The sequence below is a fragment of the Hibiscus syriacus genome, unplaced genomic scaffold (genome assembly GCF_006381635.1).
Source record: "Hibiscus syriacus cultivar Baekdansim isolate YM2019G1 unplaced genomic scaffold, ASM638163v2 tig00110577_pilon, whole genome shotgun sequence".
NCBI classification, from domain to species: Eukaryota; Viridiplantae; Streptophyta; class Magnoliopsida; order Malvales; family Malvaceae; genus Hibiscus; species Hibiscus syriacus.
Window position 1 is genome coordinate 1538592 of NW_024062788.1, and position 23232 is coordinate 1561823.

A 23232-nucleotide genomic window follows, 5' to 3' on the forward strand; every position below is an offset into this window, starting at 1 on the left:
AAAGACTAAAATAAGAATATACAAGAAAAACAGAGTGCATATATTAGATCGAAATGTCTTCTTCTACAACATATTAAAATTAACAAGCTTCTTCTTTTTTTCCTCCAGTTTTTATAAAATACTTAAATCCATTCATACACAGTAACGTTGATGAAGGTCAAGGCTAACAGCTAATGTGAGAGGATCACAGTTACCTTTTCGCCATATTAGGAAATTAGTGAAGATAGGGAGCTTGGTACTGATAGCCATTTCCAAAGTAGTTCCCATGACTGGGAGGGAAGTTGTAGGTGACAGAACCAAGAACAGGAATGCCGTGGTTGTCGGAAGGTACAGTGTAAACATAGGGTCTCTCGTACACATACTGCGGGTACATATCAGTGACTATAGGATAGAATGCTTTGTCAGTAGCTATGTTAGCGACTCGTGGACCATATCCAGCACCATTGGCACGAGGTCTCTTGGGTTGAGGAGCTTCATTTGCCCTCTTCTTGTCTGCCTTGGCCTTCTCTAACAGGATAACCCGCTTCTGAAGTGGATCAATGGGATATTGGTCCTCAAGATTGTGCTCCTCCACGCATTTTATCACAGCCTTAAGAGCAGACAACTCTCGCTCGTTAACCTCAATCTGGAAAAGAAACCATTTCAGCCGTTTACCAAAATGCAGAGAAACAATAAGGTTTGCAAGCATGGATATTGACAAAATATTTTCATGCATTTTAAGTTGCAAGAACAAATCTACTTTTCAGGTCACATACAAGTAGCTGCTAAACAATCTATCTAACAAAACAATGTCCGGTTCCTGAAATCTATTGCGGCAGGAACTTATAGCCAAATCATACCAAGATTGATCAGACATGAGCCAAATATGTTCAATGGCTAACTTGTCAGTTGGTCAAATCTGATTCAGACAAGGCCTTGTTGGGACAAACAAAAATATGAGTTTGTCCCTTAAAATGATGTTAAAGTATTGGCCAAGGTCAATATATTCAGCCAATGTTAGCCACAACACCAGTCACCTAAAGAACACACCTGTGCAGTGGGAGAGGCATTTCCAGGCTTAACAGCCGGAGAAGCTTTTCTTGCCTCCTTCACGTAGGATTTAAGTAGAGGTACAGGTGAGAACTGGTCTGTAAGCTCAAATGAAAAAGCCAGGTTAACTGCATCAATCTGCCTTCCATTATTCACCAGAACTTCAACAACACCTACAATATAAAATCATAGAAATATTAAAAAGAATATTTGATTTTCTACAACAGTATCAAATGAAAGAACTGACTGGTTTTCTAAAACAGCCAAAGGGAAATATTTAAGAGTGACTCAAAGGTGAATCAAAATGCAGGATGGTTCGATCAATTCAAAAACTAGCACATTTCAAACAGTGACGTTGTCTCAAAAGCATCTAAGCCTAAAGCAATTAGAAACTTTGGGCATGTGGCAAGGTGCCTATCAATTCAGGAGATAAGGTGAGTTTTCTTCGAGACAACGGGTTGACCTTGAATTTTAAGTCACCTTAGGTGGAATGGGAAAAGGCAGTTAATTTACTAGGCCTCACCTGACATGGTTAATCATATCACTTCTATTAAAATAGAGAAGAAACATAATGGATGAAACAGACATTCATAAACCCATGGGATAAACAGAGAAATACTCATGCTTACTTTTTATAATCAATGTCCTCTTTTCTCACAAACAAGTAGTCTGTGTAAATGAATCATAAAATATTACTAATTAATCTTTATAACCGACAAACCTGGCATTTTTTCAGACAAATCAAGGGAGCGGCAGAGATCAGCTGTTTGTCGACGACGAGAGACCATTGGTATCAGCCTTGAAAGTTCTTCCTCATTGAAGTCGGAAGCAATACCAAAAGTGGCAAGCAGTTGCAAGAAAGCATGAGCCTCCAAAGAGTTACCATTACTAGAATCCATGTCGAGAGCATCCAATTTTGGTTTCCATTCCTCAGCAATCGACTTTGCTTGCTTCTTAAAATCTTCAGAGATGACTACAGAAGCAGAAACCATATCCAGATTACTTAGCAAAAAGCTAAGACATTCCATCAACATGATACAGGTTCGCCTAAGACCCAATAGATTTGAGTCTTTCTTTCCATCCACATTTGGCACTTCTGAAGAGTAAAACCCTTCCAAAGATTCCAGGACCAAGCGAGATGGGCTTGCGGCAGCTTTCAACGCCCATGGAATTTCCTCCTTCAGGGCAGCAAGGTTCTTACGATTATCAGATATAAACTTATGCAGTCCTTTAGAATCCATCTCTTCACATAGTTTTACCAACTGGGGATACAATTTAACCTCGAAATTTCCATTCTCAAAAGAACTTTTTGTTTCCTCTGAGTTGCTTTCAGAAGCTACAGAATCAGGCGGTTTCTCCTCAACTGACAGTTCACCACTGTCTCCATCACAGCTGACATCAGCAGGCTCCTCAGATGATTTCCTATGCTTATCTAGTGCATTAGTAATGGCAAAAACAGCAGCATCTCTCTTTTCTTGCAACCTCACCAATGAAGCTTGTTCTTTGGCTACAACAGCTGCTTCACGCTTCTGCAACATTTCTCGAGCTTTCCTTGTTTTTGACTCGAACTCCTTGTCTTGGTCTTCCAACTCGTGGAAGCGTCTCTTCAAGGACTTCTCAAGCCCATGGAAATGTTCCTCGAGTTCTTTCCATTTTAGATTTAGTGTTACAGCACGATGACTTTCAAGTTCAGCAAATGCTTTCTGAAGCTGTTGTATCTTAGAGGTTGTTGAGTCTATGAGGGTTGCAACCGACCGTGTGTCTTCCATGGCATAAAACCTGAATGAGAAAGACATCAGCAACCAAACAGGCTTTCTACAGTACACAATCTTACTTTTTTTAACCAAAAGGGAAAAACGTGCAGGGAATAAAACTGAATATCAGGGAAGAAGAAGTTCAACACAAACTGATAAATATTTTTTCTAAGAATTGAACATTGTCTGTGAACAGAAGTGATACATTCATTACCAGATACACCGTATGTAAACTGATGACCGACGAAGGATAATGGAGAAAAAAACAATAAACTTAGAAATATATATAGCTATGGCCATAAATGGGCAAAACACCACAAATTGGTATGAATAACAAGAAAAGGTCAGCAGCTATAGAAGCCATTGAAAGAATCATCAATGGGTCATGAAAATATACATTCCTTGTTCTAAGTTAACTATTAATCAACTCCACTATAATTAATGATAACCCAATAAACTGCATCAGCAGCTGAAACCATATGTAGTAGATGTAACATTTAAAGTGAGAGACGATCACTTATAACTAGCAGCTTCAGTCGCAACAATTTAAACTCCCTTTTCTTGCATTTCTCTCCCAGTTCTAAAATGCCCTAAATTAACAATGAGCGCATTAAAGAAGTTTAATAACATAATAAAAAAAGATTTAGCATCTTTCCAAACTTCATTAAAATCATTATCACTTATAATTTAACCCTAGAAAGCCTAAATAGAACCCATAACCTAAAACTAGAAAGAACAAAAAAAAAAGGAAATCAGAAATGTACAATTTTAGAGTACAGAAGAGATTCTCACAGTGATTTTACAAGCTTCAAATTCACAAGAAACAACGCAGACCCAGAGATCCTAAAAACAATCAAAATATAATTAAGCCCTAAAAACAAAGAACAAGATCAGTAAGAAGAGAGAAATATTAAAATTTCGCTGCCAACGTAAATATACAAACAAAGATCACACAAAAAGTGGTCAGTTAAAATCAAACATGAAAAGAAAAATAAACAAATCGTGAATGGAAATGGAAGGGTTTTATTTTTCATGGAGAGAACAAAAAGAAGGGTTAAAGAAAGCGCCGATCCGGAGAAAAGAGTGAAAACGAAAGCAAAAGAAAGGTATAGAGATGGAGAGATATAAATTACTGATTGATTCAGAGGGAAATCGAGTGACAAAGTGACCTAATTCGATGGAGATTCGAATTATCAATCCCTTTTTTTCCTCCCCTTTTCTTCAGGCAAAGAGGGGTTGCTGTTCGGAGCACTCTTGTTTTTGCAGTTGAACATAAAGAAAAGGTGTCGGCTCTTCGCTGTAAAGTTAAGCTTATGGCGTCAAAATAATAAAGTTAAGTGTGGTTATAGTCACTTTTCGGGAGTGCCCTTAAAGTTGTGCCACGTCTGATTTCAGACAAAGATTTGAAGCATGTTTGGTGTTCTTTTAAGGATTATATAACAAAGAAGTACTTGAAGTGTATCATTTTTTTTCATTTAAGTACCTAAAGTATTTTTTTGGTCAAAATAAATACCTAAAGTTATCTTTTTTAATCAAAATAGGTACCTTAAATATTTTTTTGGTCAAATAGGTACCTAAGTATTCCGTTTTTTCATCTAAATACCTAAAGTATTCTTTAATTAATGTCACATGTCAACTTTTTTAAAACTTAGATGAAAAAGTTTGAATAGTTTAGGTATCTACTTTGACATAAAATACTTTACGTACCTATTTTGACCAAAAATATAACTTTAGGTATTCATTTTGACAAAAAAAACTTTAGGCACTTAAATGAAAAAAAATAGTATACTTTATATACTTATTCGTGATATAAGTCTTTTTTAATCTTTTCGTCACATCATTTTTTCACTCTCTTTATGTTCGTTCAAATAACAAGATAAGCATTAATTAATCGATTTCAATAATTAAAAAATTATGGTTATTCATTAACATTTTAGGTTCAAGAATCACATATTATCCCGGCTATATGATGCTACTTTATATTCACTCAAACAAAAAATGATAAACTAAAAATAATATATAAAAAAATTTGTAATAAAAAATAATTTTATATGTCTTAAAATTGGGTAAAGTACACATATGGCCCCGACTATATGATGCTACTTTGTTGAACTCACGACCTATTAAAAGTTACAAAATGATCACCCTAGTATTCGTATATTCCAAACTCTTCATTCTTAGTTAAAACATTAACGATCGTCTAAGCTAGACGTTAACATGTTGACTAAGCTATGTTAGTCGTTTGAGATTTTAAGATCAAATTTTATCATATCTCAGTTAGTAGGTTGATGTCCAACTACATTAAAATAATACCTTATAATTGGGGACCATTTGTGTGTTTTACCCTTTAAAATTTTACAACTAGTACACCCCTGAATGTGATTGGCATTTAATATTTCACAAACTTAAATGGATGGCCATCAAAATCGTAAAAGGAAAATAAATAAATAAAAACAGAAAAAGTCTTTCTTCAGTATCACTTTCTTTGTCCTCGAAATTAGTTTTTTTGTCTTTTTTAAGGTTTAAATAAAAATAAAATATTTAAATTATTGTTTATTTAAATGTTTATTTTGTACTAAAATAATTATTTTTTATACCATAATTATTTATACGTTAATCGTTAAAAAAATCAGTATCATCTACTAATGAGTTCTTCAAGTCTTGTATTTTGTACGCAACTCACCATTATAAGCAATATCAAAGTATTTTGGGACAAATTTTTGAGAATTTATATTTTAATTTTACGATGAATGTTGGATAAGTTTTGAGATTAAAGATTTTTTTATTTAGAAAAACGAAAATAAAATGATATAAATCAAATTTGATGTTGTGAGAATCAATGAGTCCTCGAAATCAAAGTGTTTATGACTTAAGTTTATTTTATTTTTCAATTCAATTTTTGTGTTTATGTTTATTTTTCTAAATAATTGAACGAAAGAAAGGAAGATGAATAAATGTCATATATTGAATTATATTACATTAGATAATATCTTAACAGTTGATTTAGAAATAAGAAGGAAATAAAATATTAGATAATTACTTCGATAAAAAAACTTTAGACATTTATTTTTCAATTTAGTCTTTATATTGTTAAGGCTTGATATATATATATATAAAAGTTTCAAACTATATATCTTCTACACTTTATGTGTCTAATTTTTTATCAAAGTTTCTAACGTATTATTTCGTTAACATTTTAAGATCAAACCATTAACATTTAATAAAAATCTATCATCTAATGAATATATTACGTGTGGCCTGATTTTAATCTACGTTAATTTCTTTTAAAATAAACTTTTTAAATCCTTAATCTCTTGAATACTGCAAAATCATAAAATTCTTAATCCCAATAAATCATGAAACCCCCAATCCCCAAAACATACATATTTTTGTTAAATCAACCGTCATCGTCTGTCATTTTTATCGTTAGACCTCAATCAGTCATTTGTCTCTTTATTGTAACATAAAATCGATAGATTAATTAGTTTCTCAATAAACTATTAAATCCCTAAATTTTGAAGGGGGAAAATCTAAAAGTCAGTGTTGAATTGATGGTTATTATCTATTTCTTTGATCGGTAAATTTCACTCTTTTACCATACAAATTGGTAAAATGAGACACCACAAAACCTACTAGGAACAAATTTTGTTGACGTAAATGGAAGGAGAAAAAGGGAATTTAAGATTTTTCTATAAAAAAAAACCTAGGAGTTTAGTATTTTATCTTTTTGCTAAATAAGGAATTTTATGATTTTTTATAAATTAAAAATTTTATATTTACGTGCCAAGTGTTGATTGGACGGTATATTTTTTAACGAAAGATAATTACTTAACCATGATAAAATGTTAATAATTTTTTAATAAAAAAATTTTGATTGCTAAAATATTATAGAATTTGAAGCATTTATTTTTAGAGTAAAGTATAGTAATGGTCACTGAACTTTTTCAAAGCTTGAATTTAGGTCTCCTAACTTTTAAAACTTGTAATATAATCCCCCAACATTTAGTCCGTTTGCAATATGGTCCCTCAACATTTAGTCTATTTACAATATGGTCCCGACGTAACTGTTGGGGGACCATATTGCAAACGGACTAAATGTTGAGGATTGTATTGCAAGTTTTAAAAGTTTGAGGACCTAAATGAAAGCTTTAGAAAAGTTTAGTGACCATTACTATACTTTACCCTATGTATTATATTATATGAATACATGTGAGTAGATTTATTTTTTAACTTTAATTTAATTTTATTTGAAATTTTATTGATAATAAAATGAAATTGATATTTTTATTAACATGCATTAAGATTATATATTCCAATAGTTGGCTACCTATCCGTTAAAGTAAGCTCAAACCATCCAAGCTGGCCACTGGACATGGGATATGCAAATATTAATATTTTTTAATATTATAACAAATAATAATTCAATATTTTGAAAAAAGCAAATAACAAATATATATTTTTCTTTAGAAAAGAAAAAAAATATAGATGTGGTTTACTCTAACGTGGTTAGATATATCAATATATGTGTACTTATATATATAACTTTATATTGAGACATGACCAAAAATAGTGAGTAGGAATGTATTCATGAAAGCTGACCATATGTGTGAAATATTGATTTCTATTTCAACTTATAAATTTGGTTGAATTATTAAATTTGAGTGTGCTTATGAATATTGCTGTAACTTTATATATATATATATATATATATATATATATATATATATATATATATATATATATATTTTAATTTGATTACTGTACATGTAAATAAATAAATGTACAAATTTACAGGCTATTTAGGTTAATTTTAGTATTTGTTTTGGGGTGGGTTTCTAAAGTTCCCATATTTTAGGGGGGAAATAAACAGGGTTGTGGTAGGATTTTCGGGGGCCTTGTATAAATTCGTATAAAGGGGCCCCTATTTTTTAGATATATTCGATTTCGGGGCAACAATAGTGACGTTTTCTTGGCAAACGCCGCAATAGATCCATCTATAATGGCGTTTTATCAATAAAGCCACAATAATAGTGGCTTTTTTTGAAAAAACGTCGCAATAGGTCCATCTATAGTGGCGTTTATTGATAAAACGTCACTATATATATATTTTTTTGGAGCCCCATTTTTTGGGGGGCCTGCGCGATTGCGCAGTTTACGCCCCCTCCCAGCCACAACCCTGAAAATAAATATATGTTGTTAGTTGTCAGCTAGGTAGATCGAGAAAGATTGTGCACTAATTTTAGTATCTGTTTTGGGTGACTTTCTACAGTTCCCCATATCAAACAACCGCATAGCTATTAACACGTTAGATAGGCAGAAAGATTATGCACTGAAAATTTGAGTAAAGTTAAAGAGAGTGAGAGATGAGAAGTTTGCAGCAGCAGCAACAATGTAGAAGAAATTCCTGAGAATTTGTTATTATTTGTTGTATTTAAACCGTGCTTCCTTCTCAATAAAACATCAAGCCTTTGCATCTTCAACCCCACCCAAGCTAGCAGCAGCAACCGCTCCCATGATAATCAGGATGACTCAAATTATAGGTTTCTTTCTTTACAGGATTTTATATCTAACCTGCGCATATATTTGGTTTGTAACTGATGGCATGCTTTTCAGAAAGCCGGATGGAGAAAGTTTTTGTTGTTTGTAGGCCCTAGTTTCTTTGTTTCATTAGAGACATCTATTAATTTTTTTTTAATCTTATCTGATTGATGTCATATCACACAACGAAAACTGATTTACAAGCAGGAGCCAACCATGGATTTGAGGTAATATGTTGAAGAGTAAGGCTTTATAATATTCATGCAACATGTTGAAGTGTAAGCCTTTATAATATTCATGCAACATTTATGAATTTTATAAAAGCTTACTCTTCAACATATTACCTCAAATCCATGGTTGACTCCTTGTAAATAAGTTTTCATTGTGTGACATGACATCAATCAGATAAGTTACCAAAAAGATTAATATGTAAGGAAAGGGAGTGACAATGGCTAATGGCTTAAAGTTGTCAGGATCAAGATAAGCTAATGAAACAAGGAAACAAAGGGCGTACAAATGACAATCCATCCAGGCTTTTGGGAAAAAAATCCATGTTATCGATTACAAACCTGAGAAACTCATATAGCAAATCAAGAAAAGAAATGAAACCTCATCATTATGAGGGTCATCGTGATTATCATGGAAGCGTTTGCTGTTGTTATGAACAACGAAATCAGGATTCGCCATTGCAATCTCAAAATTCGTAGAATTCTATAACTTTCCTGCGTGCATTTGAGCCAGTAAAAGATGATTTTTTTTAGATACCAACAAAAAGAAAAATTATACCATGCACGTAGCAGATCTCAACACACCACTAAAATGACACATTGAAACACCTCATTAAAAAAATTATTCTTATTATGTAAATATTAAAAAATATAATGGGTTATTTAAAATTAATCATTTATTAAAATTTAATTTTAATTTTAATTGAATTATAAGTAAACTATGATTTTTTATTAAAAATAATAATTAATTTAAGGGTAAAGTATAGTAATGGTCACTGAACTTTTCTAAAGATTTCATTTAGGTCTCCTAACTTTTAAAACTTGCAATACAGTCCCCCAACATTTAGTCTATTTACAATATGGTCCCCCAACATTTAGTCCGTTTGAAATATGATCCCCAATATAACTGTTGGGAGACCATATTGCAAACGGACTAAATGTTGAGGGATTACATTGCAAGTTTTAAAAGTTGAGGGACCTAATGAAAGCCTTAGAAAAGTTAAGTGACCATTATATACTTTACCCTTATTTTTAAACTAAACCTTTTATTAAATATTTCTTTAGCGAAAACAATTTTCAACGGAAAGCAAGTCGAGCAAAGAGCACTAAAAAGTCTTTGCCCCATCTTGGAGGCCAGTCGTCTCCATAGCTTGGAAACGAGAAAACAACCAAAGAGCTTAAACATCTCTTCCTTTAATCTTCTCTTTCTTCCTTTCTTTACCTATTATTTTCATTCTCTTGTTTTGAATTATGCTTTTCACCATTCGAACCATGATGTTAATTTGCCTTATTTTCCATATTTTATATATGAAGTATAGAGAGATCTTCTCTCTTAGTTTCTCTGTGTAAAAAAAAAGGATGCTTCCTTGTAGTTTTCAGTACCCTTTTGCCTCTTCTTGGATCTTCTTCGGTTAATATTTGAGAAAGAGGTGGGTCTTTCAATTTTTGTTACAAAGCTTCATCCAGCTTTAATTTCCATTTTTGGGTTTTGTTGATATTCCCCTATATTGATCAGAATCGAGGTGGAGTAGTCAACTTCATCTTAACTTTATCTGTGTTAAAGTTTCTATCTTTTGTGTTAGTTTGTTTGGATTTGGTGGTTTATCAGCTGAATTATGTTATCTATGCTGTTTCCTTTTTTTTATAGCTTTTCTTCTTGGAGTTTTTAGATATTTATGAAAGGTGAATTTGATCTCATTTCCTCTTTTTTTCTTTTAACTTGTTTCAGGTTTAATTTTGAATTATGGTTTGGTAAATTTGGCACTTAAAGCTGTTATTAGCTGTTCAAATTGGTTTCTGGAATCCGCCATTTCAGTTTCGATTTGAGGGGTTTATTCATGATCATGGTGTTGCATAGCCGAGTTTGTGCTGTTTTTTTCAGTGTTTTAGTGCGGTTATTGCTTGGCTGTAGTTTGAGTCACGCGACTCAAGACGATATCAATTGTTTGAAGAGCATCAAAGATTCACTTGAGGACCCCTTTGGCTTTGTGCTGTTTTTTTTCAGTGTTTTAGTGTGGTTATTGCTTGGCTGTAGTTTGAGCCACGCGACTCAAGACTATATCAATTGTTTGAAGAGCATCAAAGATTCACTTGTGGACCCCTTTGGCTACTTAAATTCCTCATGGAATTTCAACAACACTTAAGGGTTTATTTGTAGGTTTACCGGGATTGATTGTTGGCACCCGGATGAGAATAAGGTTCTGAATATCAGGCTTTCGGATATGGGACTTAAGGGTGTGTTCCCTCGGGGAATCGAGAAATGCAGAAGTATGACAGGCTTAGATCAAGCAACAGACTCTATGGAAGTATTCCATCTAATATTTCTGGTCTTATCCATTTTGTCACTACCCTTGATCTCTCATCTAATATTTTCTCCGGAGAGATCCCACCAGCCTTCGCGAATTGTAGCTTCTCAAACCGTTTGAAACTTGACAACAACAGATTGACGGGTTCAATTCCTCTGGTTCTCACTTTCCTGGATAGGATGAAATCATTTAGTGTGTCTAATAATCTCTTGTCAGGTCCAATTCCACCTTTTAATGCTACATTAACAGCAGAGAATTTTGCACATAATCCTGGACTGTGTGGGAAGCCTTTGGATCCTTGTCAGTCGACTTCGGGAGGCCCTAAAACTGGAATTATTGCTGGGGCTGCTGTTGGCGGGGTGACAGTTGCTGCGATAGGTGTGGCTATTGGTATGTTCTTCTATTACCGTAGAATGGCTGCCACGAGGAAGAAGGATGATGATCCAGATGGAAACAAATGGGCAAAGAGCTTAAAGGGAGAAAAATGCGTTAAGGCAAGCTACTTTAATACCTTCATATCAGATTTGAGCTAACACTAATCTTTTTACTTTTTTACTTGATTATGGTTTCTTCTCCGTAACATACTTATAAGGTAATGCTATTTCAGGTTTCCGTATTTGAAAAGGAAGTTTCCAAGATGAAACTAAATGATCTTATGAAGGCCACTAATAGTTTCAACAAAATAATACCATCGGATCCGGAAGAACAGGGACTATGAACTAAGGAGTCCTTGAAGATGGAACCTACTTATGATTAAGAGGTTACGGGATTCTCAACAATCTGACGAAGAATTTTCATCTGAGATGGCTACTGTGGGAAATGTGAAACACAGAACTTAGTTCCCCTTCTAGGTTTCTGCTCGGCAAAGAAAGAGAGGCTTATGGTTTACAGATACATGGAAAATGGTACTCTCAATGATAATTTGCATGCAGCAGATGATGCTAACAAGGGTATGGAGTGGTCCTTAAGGCTTAAAATCAGTATAGGGGCTGCCAAAGAATTTGCATGGCTCCATCACAACTGCAATCCTCATATTCTTCATCAAAATATAAGCTCTAAGTGCATCTTACTGAATGCGGATTTTGAGCCCAAGATATCTGATTTTGGTCTTGCTAGGCTGATGAACCCAGTTGACACACATCTAAGCACCTTTGTAAATTGCGAGTTTGGGGATTTAGGTTACGTTGCCCCTGAATATGCCAGAACTCTAGTGGCCACTCCAAAAGGAGATGTCTACAGCTTTGGAGTTGTTCTTCTTGACTAGGTGACTGGTGAGAAACCTACGCACCTATCCAAAGCTCCTGAGAGCTTCAAAGGAAGTCTGGTCGAATGGATTACACAGCTATCAAATGAAGGAAAACTTCAAGTTGCTATTGACACATCGTTGATTGGGAAAGGTGTTGATAATGAACTTTTCCAATTTCTAAAAGTTGCATGTAACTGTGTATTGCCACCTCCCAAGGAGAGGCCTACCATGTTTGAAGTATACCAGCTTTTAAGATCTATTGGGGAGCGATACCATTTTACCACCGAGGATGAAATTTGGATGCCTTGAGATACTGGTGATGTTAATTTTTTAGAGGAACTTTCGTTGCTCGAGAAGTCAACGAGCGTCAGTGAAGCAATATGGAATATGGTGAGTATTGTATCTTAGCTTAGTGCATGTGTAAGTACTTGATCTCGTGCATGTTTAAATAAAGCCTTTGTTTACATGTATGGTGCTTTACTTACTATTCAACTTTCTCCATTCAGTACTCACTATAATTGTATCGGTTACATTTTCAAGCATCCGCATTTGGTCTTTGGTGTCTTTTATTTCATACTAGAATCCTTCTATAGTGTCCCAGAGAAAAAGCTTTAGATTCGTTAATATAGTACGATCTTTCCTGGCTTTCTCCCGAAACTATCATGTATGTAGAATTATTATTTTCAGACCCATCGAATGCTACATGAGATGTAAGTAAGATCACTTCATAATTGTGGAATTTGTTTTCCTCATTGATTAATGTGATAATTGCAGATCAATAAAATGTAGATTAAGTGATTGTTGTATGCAACATAAACTAGACATGTTACAGTTGTGGGAGTCTTTTCCCTGTCTTTTTAATTGATGAAATCTGTGTTTCACTGCTGTTTACTATCTGCACTTTCTGGATTATGATTCTTAATTTGGCATGCAATGGTAATAGCAGAACTCTTGCTTGCACGGTTGGGAATCATCGTACACCGGCATAAATCCCAACATGCTACAGCGGGAGTTAAAATCAAATAATTAGAAACAAAAAAAAAAAGACACCTAGATCCATGCTGTTTTCTTTGTGCTGGATTTTGCAGCCTAACTTCCTACCTTTTCATTTACTATAATTTATGCCAAGAAAAAGTGGACCTATTTTAACTTTCTGGACTGGGATTTATGCCATTTACTCATTTAGGCATCCATGTGACTTTGAGATGGCATATTCCATTGACTGTTGATGAAATAGAAGGGGATTTGGAACATTTTTCAAGGGTCACAATCCAAAAAACTCAGTTTTGAAGTGTTGTCATATAATGTGTGGCATATTTTGCTTAGTGGTACTACTTAATTTCAGCATCTTTCAAGGTTCTTTTTTAGTAAATTTCTGCTATTTTCCTTCATTTTGTGGAGAGCTATAAAACATTGGAGATGTATATTTCTATCATCTTCCACATTGAATGCTTGATGCCCCTCAAAACTGTTGAGTTATAGAGCATACTTGCCCATGTGGGTTTCTTGACATTGTGTCTAAATTCTAAACATAATTTAAAGCATTAATAAAAAGGCGATGACAAATTCAGTTGGACAGGTTAGTTACATTAAACATTCGGTTGAGTCGAATCAAGTAAATGAATTTTGAGTTATTCAACTTGACAAGTCATTTTAGAATTCAAATTTTATTTGAATTTTTTTAGTCGAATTTATGAAATTTGAGTAAATTGAATTCGAATTATTCAAGTTTATGTTTAAATTTAATTATAAATATTTATAATATTATGGTATAAATTGATTCAATTTAATACGAAGCTTTTCAAACCAAGCTATGGGTGCTTGCTTAAGCCCATAGATGTCCTTGTTCAACTTACAGACAATCGTCCTCCATTAAAAAATATTTAATGTCTCCATTAAAAAAGGCATTGTTAATGTCTCCATTAAAAAAGGCATTGTTAATGTCTACCTGTCATAGATCCCACTTCCTCGTCACGGCAATGGATAACATAGTCTGAACTGTGGCTGGCTCCACAACAGGGCTAAAGGTCTCATGAATATCGCACCCTACCTGCTGCAAGTACCCTTTAGCTACCAGAAGAGCTTTGTAACGAGAAATTGTTCCATCGTGATTTTTCTTAACTTCAAAAATCCCATTTGCACCCAACAGGCCTTCGATGAGCTGGCAACCTAGAAAGAGTCCATGTACCATTCTTAACAAGAGCGTCATACTCTGCCTTCGATGAGCTGCAAGTTCTCACTCACATCCTGTAACCCTTCAGGAGGAATTGTGGCACCATCAAAACCACCAAAACAACGTTGTATAGCACCCACAAGAAGCTCAGGCAACTCGTCATGAGATCCCAAAAGATTTTCTGGAAAAACACCAGCATGCATCCCAGGGAAAGATTCTTCAACCCCCACCGAAGACTCTCCAACATCCTGACGTGTGGGAAGAAAAGTAACAACACCAAGGAGAATGACAACCGATGAACCTTCCGCAGCAGCCTTGAAGACTTTAAAGTTTCCTGCACAAGGATAAACACCTTCATCAAAAACCACATGCCTAGAAATAAAAATACGCCCTGTATCATCAAGGCACTTATATCCCTTATGAAAGACATTGTAACCAAGAAAAACATACTACTTTGACTGAAACTCCAACTTGTGTCGATTGAAAGGACCCAAATGCGAATAACACCACATCTAAACACTTTGAGAAATGAATAGTTAAGTGTCACACCAAACAGAACCTCATGAGGAGACTTCGAACCAAGAACAGCAGTGGGTAACCGATTGATTAGAAACACAACTGTAATTAAAGCGTGACTCTAAAAAGAAACGGAGAATGATGCCTGGGCCAACAAGGTAAGCCCCATCTCTACAATGTTTCAGTGTTTACGCCCAATCTTACCATTCTGCTCAGAAATATGAGGACAGGACAGACGATGACATCAAAACCTGAAACTCGTCATCTCCATCAGTTTGTAAGGCTTTAATCTGACAGCCAAACTGGACTAACCAACTTAGTGAAATTCACAGAACACTGAAAAACCTCTGATTTACGTTTGAGTAAATACAACCATGTATGTCTACTATACACGTCAATAAAGGAAACATAATAGCAATACCCATCAGAAGCAACCGGGGTAGGTCCCCACACATCAGACACAACAAGTTGAAACGGATGAGTGTACTGAGTCTCTGAAACACTAAAAGGTAGCTTATAAGATTTACCCTGCAAACAGAAGCATCTTATTATTAGAAACATAAACATTACAAGAATTTAGAACCATCTTAAGAACACTTAAAGCAAGGTGTCCTAAACGCTGATGCCACAAAGCAAGAGACGCTTGAGTTTGAGTCACAGAATTGCTCTCAACAGAACTTCCACCAGCCAAGATATTCAAAAGTCAGGCTCGAAAAACATACAGACCACCAGAAGTGTACTTCCCCCGGAGCAGAATGGCTTGAGTACGAGAATCCTTCACAAAGCACTCATGAGAGTGAAACTCAAAAACTACATCATTGTCACGAGTTAATTGAGAGACAGAAAGCAAATTGACTCTAGGTTCCCCATCTTAAACATGGCGAAGTTTGGTGTGCGAAGGGATTGGTTCAAAAAGGATTAAGATGGAAGGTGGGTACGGGAGATTCTATTTCAGTCTGGAATGATTTCTGGTTGTCGAGTAGAGTGCCGCATAAGGTCACTTCCACCTGTGTGTCTTCGATTGCTCAAGTTGCGGATTTAATTGATGAAACAACAAGACATTAGAAGGCAGATCTAATACACGAAGTATTCAACAATGAAAAGGCAAATAAAATTTTAGAGATCCTTCTTTCGAGCATACGCCAAGAAGATTGCAAAATTTGGAATGGTTACAGTGTTCGAAGTCTTGTTCGAAGTGGTTACAGACTCCTTTTGCCAGAGTCAAGTGTGTCGTAGATTGAGATAGAGGTTTACAACTACATTTGGGCTAGCCCTTATCAACGGAAAATTCAAATACAAGTTGACGATTCACCAAAAACTATATATCCCCACTTCTCAGAATCTATATGCTACACAATTAATTCACAGCCGGATATTCTCGAGACGTGTTGTAGGTGTGGAATCGGGTGTACATGCAGTAAGAGACTGTTTTTAGCCCAACTAGTCCGGAGGGACATGAATTACCAATGGCCACAAACTATCCCGAATTTCGATCTGGTGGACTGGTTAGGATGGTTATTTAATAACTCTTTGAGCAGTAAACATGCAAAATTATTTGTTACTATTTGGTATGCCCGTAAAGTACAATTTCATCAAGGAAAAGTGTTGAGAAGAGAAGAAATAATTACCCTCATCCATGCACAGTGCAATGATTTTTCCACCACAACTGCTCGATTGGAAAGTAGGCTCGCACCCCCTCTTGTCTGGTGGAAAGCCTCACCAGCGTCGTTTGTCAAGGTTAACTTCGACGCCCATTTTTTGCTTGCACAAAAGAAGGCGTGGCCAGGCATTATAATCCGAGACAATCAAGGGCAAATAAAGGGAGCTTGTCGACAAGAATCATTGAGAATTGCCTCAGCGTTCTCAGCAGAAGCTCAGGCGGCAGTCCACGCTATCGGATTTTCTCAAAATTGGGTTTTCAAAATGTCATTGTTGAAGGCGACGATTGGAAGAATAGCATTATCAGAGCCCGACCTATCAGAAATTAGCGCCTAGATTTGTGAAGCAAGAAGGAGAGCGAATGACTTTCATGCAAGTTCATTTCGTTTCACCCCTCGGAACGGAAATCAAGTAGCCCACAGACTAGCTTCATGACAACGGAGTTGGAGAGATTGATCGGTACTGGAATAGAGGAGGCACCGCCAGCAGTGGAACGTCAAGCGACGGAGGATCGACGATATTTGGACCCCCTTAGTTGTTTTCATTGAGTTGTGTTCGTGAAAGATCGATTTGTTTGTTGTTTTTCTCTTGCAGAAGGTTTGCCTCATTGTTTTATTCCCAAGCAAGAAGAAGAAAGCCCGACCACACTTGTTTAGTTGAACTCTGCTTTGATTTAGTTAGAAACTTCCCAAACTTTAATTTCTTTTCAGTTTCATTATTTATTTGTAGTGCGTGACAACTGGTTACTTGGAAGTTCTATCAATAAATGACTGGTATTTCATGTAAAAAAATTATAGAAAATATAAAAAGTATAAATAAAAAATAATAATTAAAATAAAAATATATTTTATATAACTCACTATTAATATTTTAATATATAAATCATAAAATTTATTTATTTTTAAACAATTAAAATAAATTATTAAAATAAAATGTAAATACATAATTGAGTAGAGTATATACATTGGTAAGAGTACAATTATAATTTGGTTCCAATCATAAAGTAAAAAAAAAGTTAGAAATACTAACTTTTACAGTTAGTTTGAAACCACCGTTTTTATCGTAATTTTTTTTTACTTGTTTGGTATTAATTTTTACGGTTAAAATAAACTTTTTAGCTAAAAATATTTTTAGAAAGCTTTACCAAACACCTCAAATACTTGTAATTAATTAAAAAAAATGATAATTTTTTGTTCATATAAATAGATGGAAAATAAAATAAGGGTAAATTACATGTTTAGTACTTAAATTATCACTTTTATTCTATTTTAGTATTTAAACTTTCAATTTTTTTAAAGTCACATCTAATGTTTAGTTTTTATTTCATTTTAGTACCTTTCATTAAATTTTTATTTTATTTTAGTGCCTCACTGTTTTTTTTTCAATTTAGTACCTAATTTTTTGACGACGATGTATTAAAATGAAACAAAAGGTAAACTTTAGTTATGATTTTGAAAAAAAGTTTAGATACTAAAACGGAATAACAGTGATAATTTAGGTACTAAAGGTGTACTTTACCCATTAAAAGAAATAGATTATAACAAAAAGACACAACTGAATATCCTAATGGAAGACAAATACTGAAAAAGACAACACAACTGAAAACGCATCTTCCTCCACTGTTATAAAAGGCAAACAAAAGCCAAACTCTCCCATTCCATGTAATCTGCAATTTTCCCCATCTGATTTTTCCCCAACCATTCTTTTTTTTCTTTCTTTCATTAACGATTCTTCCATTGGACAATCCATCGTCGCTAAGAATGGGACCCATTGTATTCCCCTGATCTTCAAAGAAGATGTCCCGAGATGACGTCTCTTACAGGTAATGTACCTTCGTTTACGCCCCATCTGGATTTCCTGTTAAAACCCATAATCGTACCATTTTTTTATATTGAATTTTGCTTCCTTAGTTTTGAGTTATTTAGGGGCCGAATCATGTATTTTTAGCAACGTGTGAAGTGAAGCAATTGGGGGGTCAATTGATGGTTTCGTTTGTGAAAGATTATTCATCAATTGTCAATTGTTTTGCTCTCTGGGATGTTGCATCCACAGGCTGAATGAAGATTGCTAATTCTCATTTTGTGTTCTGATATTGTATTTGAATCAATAATAGACCCTTGTATCTCTTTTTTGGGTATGGGTTTGTTGTTGAATTTATTGCATTTCATGATGATATATGCAGCTGTGGATCTTGTGGTTACCCTTTGAACTTGACCTCTTCCAATCGAATCGCCTCTGGTATAGGCTCTGAGTATCGCAAATCCATCAAGAACGGTCTTGTATCCTTTCTATCTGTTGATCTTAGTCGATTCACGCAGGTCGATGAGGTACATTGCTTTCCTGTCAGTTGGGGCCGTTACCGATTAAAAACTAAACTCCTTTGCCGTAAATGTGGGGTTCATATTGGGTACGGGTACGGGGATGCGCCTGCTCTTTGCGGTTTTGACTCTTCAGATTCGTCTAGTGCTGCTTATAAAAAGTTTAGCTTAAAGATCAGAGCTGTGCAGCCTTCGGAAGAGTGCTAACAAGGTTGACATGGTGGACGGTGTTACTTCGATTATACTCCTACCTGATGATTGCCTCTGTTTTATTTTCAATTTTCTCGACTGTAGGACTGACCGAGAATCATTTGGCCTAACATGTCACCGCTGGCTTAATATTCAGAACTTGAAACGTCAGTCATTACAATTTCCATGTTCTTTCGATATTGAAGGCCCTTCCTCGTTATCTCAAAGCTGTTCCGACATCAACCCATTCCATCTTTACTGGATTCTCAAACGTTTTCAGCATTTAGAGTACTTATCCCTTTCTTGTTGCAGAGAGCTAGCAGATTCAGCTCTAAGTTACTTGAAACTCTATGGTTCAAGATTACAAACCCTATGTCTGGACTGTTGTTTTAGAATCGGCGATTACGGGGTTTCCTTGGTTGCTGATGGTTGCCCCTCCTTGACTACTATCAGTCTTTATCTATGCAACATTACCGATACCGGGCTAGAAGCTTTAGCCAACACTTGCTTGGCTTTGAGGCGTGTGAATCTTGCTTATTGCCCAAATATTTCCAACTACGGGTTGAGAGCTCTTTCTCGGGGGTGCTGTGAGCTTCAAGCAATTAAGATATCCAATTGCAGGGGTGTAAGTGGAGTCGGCTTAAGAAGTTGTTCATCAACTCTGGTTTACATCGATGCTGAGTGTTGCAATCTTGAACCCGAAGGAATAATGTCCATTGTTAGTGGAGGCGGGCTTAAGTTTCTCAACATTGCCAGTTTAAGTTGCTCAAACTTCAGAAATGGATTGGAAGCAATCGGGAGTGGATTTGCAGCGGGGCTTAAAATCCTCAGTCTTCGAATGTGTAGAAGTGTTACTGATGCTTCTATAGTTGCAATCGCAAAAGGTTGTCCGCTACTTCAAGAGTGGAACCTGGCATTGTGTCATGAGGTTAGGGTCCTGGGATGGGCTTCCATTGAATCAAACTGCCATACTTTAGAGAAACTCCGTGTGAATTGGTGCCGAAACTTATGTGATCAAGGGCTGCAGGCCCTAAGGTTTTGTACATGAACCGAACGGCTCGATATCATACACGGGTAGAGCTGTTTAAACTGCATAGGTGCAATGTCAAGATTAAGTTCGAAGAAGTAATGTCGATAGGGCCAAATTGGGACAACTTAGACGACAATGAGTAAAAGATTGATCTCTATATTTGGGATGAAATAGAAGCATTTGGGTAAATTGAACTTGTTGATCATCCAACTATTATCAATTTTCTATTTGATAATTTAACTTTTTTTTTGGGTAAATTGCTCACTCATGTCACACTTTTTTTTCTTTCTAAAATGATCATCAATTGTTAAAAGATTAATGGAGGTAATGATGCGGCCTGGTATGATGATAGTTTGTCTCTAAAATTTATATATTTTATCAATTTGATAATAATTTATAAACAATCTAATAAAGTTGACTATTAAATACAAATATGAACTAAGAAAAATATGAATGGCTCCGGGGATCAAACATGGGACCTAAGAGATCCATTTCAAATGGGATTTGTCCCGTGGACACACGAGCAATCCAACCCGTAGGATTTCCTTTCCCTCTTCCCATTCTTACTTCTGTAGGTTTCCCGATAATAGGGAGATCCGTGATCTCTTACCCATATCTTACCATTTATTCGGAACTGTCCGCTCATAACACGATGAAATTGTCCGATTATAGCCCGACGCGCTGCTTCAATGGCTCGATATGAAAGACGACCAGCTTTACAACTTTTAGTGCCATATCTTCCAAAACCAAGTTTTGTACCATCCGGTTTGCAACCCCTACTACATTTGCCTTTACGATATTTACCATATTTCGTACGTTTTGGATGTAGCACAAACAAATGAATCACACTTTTATTGCCTTAGCATTCAATATGCCTATTAGTACATTTAAAGGCTGTTATTATGTCTTAATTTTTTTCACACTACTTGGAGTACTTAACAGAAAAATACTATGGTCACATGCTTCGGATGAGCTCCACCTGGCCGTCATCATGCAGGAATAGTACCTGGTGCAAGTGGCTGTATTAATCTCATCTGTGCTCTGGCCAAGCCTTTCTAAATTTCAGGTCAATCTCTAGTTGTTGATGGTCTAACTAATTTTCTCCCCATACATTGTCCCAGGCACCGCTTGGAGCAGCTTTGGGCCCCTCGATGAAGTTTTGATTCCCATGAGGATTATGGGGTCCTGGGAATCCGGGAGGACCTGCTTGATTAAGCTTTCGGGGTTTTGTTTTGATTCCCAGCAGTCTTAACACGAATCTAGCCAACTCTCCGTACAATAGTCCCCCACGATCAAAAAGCTGCAAATAATGATGCCATGAGTCAACATGTACTCATGTAACAAATGTCACTCACCAAAACGCAATTTTCGTTAATACAACTATCAATTACTTAAGAAAATCAACTCTAATTTTGATGATTCCAGATCAAGTTGGACAGATGGGGAGGTAAGAATAGCAGAAGCAGCACCTGAAGAAGAGCAGTCATAAACATGTGGAATGCCTGTGTATTCTGGTCCATCAGAATAGATATCCGGCCAAAGCAGTTAACAACACCTTGCATCTGCAATCAGTGAAGGAAGCAATTATCAGTATGATGCAGTGAAAATGCAACGCAAACGTATATAGATACATAAATATATGGCGTGCAATAGTGGTCCCAAATGTTTAGGATAAATTCTCCCATTTTAGTACACTTCCTTCTAATCTTATTCCCATGTAAGATACGATCAGCTTCAGTAACCTAGAATCTAAATTGATTGTCAAAAAAGTCTTGAGTTAAATAGCAGCCATCAATTGTTTCTGACATTTCAGTGTTAAAGAAATGTCACAATGGTTCATGGACTCCATGCAATATCCTGAGCAATCTCAAACCATCAAAACTACAATGATACCTTCCTCTCCATAGGTCAATTTTAGTTCTTCAGAATATTGATGGTGAAATGATGAAGTACGTGAATATTTCCTGGACTGCATATCTTGAGCTCAAGAACAGAGCAAATAAAAAAAAAGAATCAATGGCCAAGGTGGAGGGCTGTCATTACAGCTAGGATCAGACACTCACATATTATTTACATTTAATCAGATTAAAAAAATAAGATTCGAAATAAAATACCACGCGGAGGAAGGACATCCAAAAGCCTGGTGGGGATGGGGGAGCACCAAAAGGATTATTTGGATCTTGTTCACCATATGGACCCATACCCATCCCATAACCACCCATTGGACCCCCAAAGCCACCGAGTCCACTGCCATTCATTCCACCACCGGGCATTCCAGAGTTTCCATATAGACCACCATAACCTCCTCTATACATGTTGTTTCCATACAATCCACCGCCAGAAGAACCTAATCCACCATATGATGAACCATACATTCCCGAACCATACCCCGAGTTGTAGTTTAAGCCAGAACCATACCCCGAGTTGTGGTTTAAGCCAGAACCATACCCTGCATCAAAAACACCAAATTATGCAAGCTCCACAATAAGTAACCATCGGTATTGTAATAGATGAATTAAAACTTTACCTCCATAAGAGCTTCCATAATTCTGTTGCTCCCAGGGCCTGCTGGGTAAAGGCCTACTAACAGTATTTCTATTCACAGCAGCAGTCGCATCAGCAGTTGAAACAATCACACCTGGCCGTGATGTTCCAGACGCCTCGACCACATCACTGGTGCTTCCAGGTGAGGGTGGCTTAAAGGGTCCGGAAGCAGACGTGCCTCCAGCTTGCTCCCATGGTTTAGGCGGCGGAGACCCACCGGTAGCTGCAGTCAAAAATGTAAAATTACAATCAAATTGCAAGGGGGTTGAAAATATTCAAATTTGTTAACATCCAATCCAAGTTAATTACCCTTTTAATTTCTTGACCTTATTCTATGATTATAAAAAAGAATCCACCTAAGAAAACCCACAATTAGAAACATGAATTGGGCGGATTCTTCAATTCCCTAGGAAAAAAACAACTAATCAAACCGAAGCAACTAAACAAATCAAGCAATAATAACTGAAAACCCTACAAGTATAGATTTCTAACATTGGAATCGATGAATCGGGTCAAAACAAGATGATCTAAACTAACAAGAAATAAACAGAATAAAGAAATCGGACCTTCTTGTTGGGAATTAGAAGCCATGGATTCTGGGTGAGATCAACCGATGAAGCAATTTAAGGAGACCGTTGTATCGCCTCAGCAAAGAGAAACAAATATTGCCGACGACTTACGTATATTACTTCCCTTTTACCCC

The 23232-nt window shown here is 35.8% G+C and overlaps 3 protein-coding genes and 2 pseudogenes across 6 annotated transcripts; 3 read left to right on the forward strand and 2 right to left on the reverse strand.

The window, feature by feature from the left end:
* Window positions 1–73: 73 nt before the first annotated feature.
* LOC120133228 (FRIGIDA-like protein 3) lies at window positions 74–4076 on the reverse strand. Of its 3 annotated transcripts, none has more exons than XM_039149856.1 (5): window positions 3917–4076; window positions 3576–3626; window positions 1751–2808; window positions 1030–1202; window positions 74–625 (listed from the first exon to the last, which is right to left on the reverse strand). In XM_039149856.1, the coding sequence occupies exons 3-5, from the start codon at window positions 2796–2798 to the stop codon at window positions 215–217; spliced, it is 1632 nt and encodes a 543-aa protein (XP_039005787.1). In that variant the 5' UTR covers window positions 2799–2808; window positions 3576–3626; window positions 3917–4076; the 3' UTR covers window positions 74–214. The 3 variants fall into 3 exon arrangements, with proteins under 3 accessions (XP_039005787.1, XP_039005789.1, XP_039005788.1); XM_039149858.1 differs by having other exon boundaries at window positions 3576–3654; XM_039149857.1 differs by lacking the exon at window positions 3576–3626.
* A 1556-nt stretch (window positions 4077–5632) lies between these two features.
* LOC120133227 lies at window positions 5633–12737 on the forward strand (annotated as a pseudogene).
* A 5416-nt stretch (window positions 12738–18153) lies between these two features.
* On the forward strand, window positions 18154–20178 carry LOC120133084 (annotated as a pseudogene).
* On the forward strand, window positions 18245–18973 carry LOC120133213 (uncharacterized protein At4g08330, chloroplastic-like). The gene is made up of 2 exons (XM_039149842.1): window positions 18245–18270; window positions 18631–18973. The coding sequence occupies exons 1-2, from the start codon at window positions 18245–18247 to the stop codon at window positions 18971–18973; spliced, it is 369 nt and encodes a 122-aa protein (XP_039005773.1).
* A 633-nt stretch (window positions 20179–20811) lies between the features above and the next one.
* On the reverse strand, window positions 20812–23232 carry LOC120133085 (peroxisomal membrane protein 13-like). 2 transcript variants are annotated; one of them, XM_039149736.1, is made up of 5 exons: window positions 23096–23232; window positions 22513–22752; window positions 22100–22434; window positions 21455–21547; window positions 20812–21285 (listed from the first exon to the last, which is right to left on the reverse strand). In XM_039149736.1, exons 1-5 carry the CDS (start codon window positions 23118–23120, stop codon window positions 21079–21081), a joined length of 900 nt encoding a protein of 299 aa, XP_039005667.1. In that variant the 5' UTR covers window positions 23121–23232; the 3' UTR covers window positions 20812–21078. The 2 variants fall into 2 exon arrangements, with proteins under 2 accessions (XP_039005667.1, XP_039005668.1); XM_039149737.1 differs by having other exon boundaries at window positions 22100–22404; window positions 23096–23231.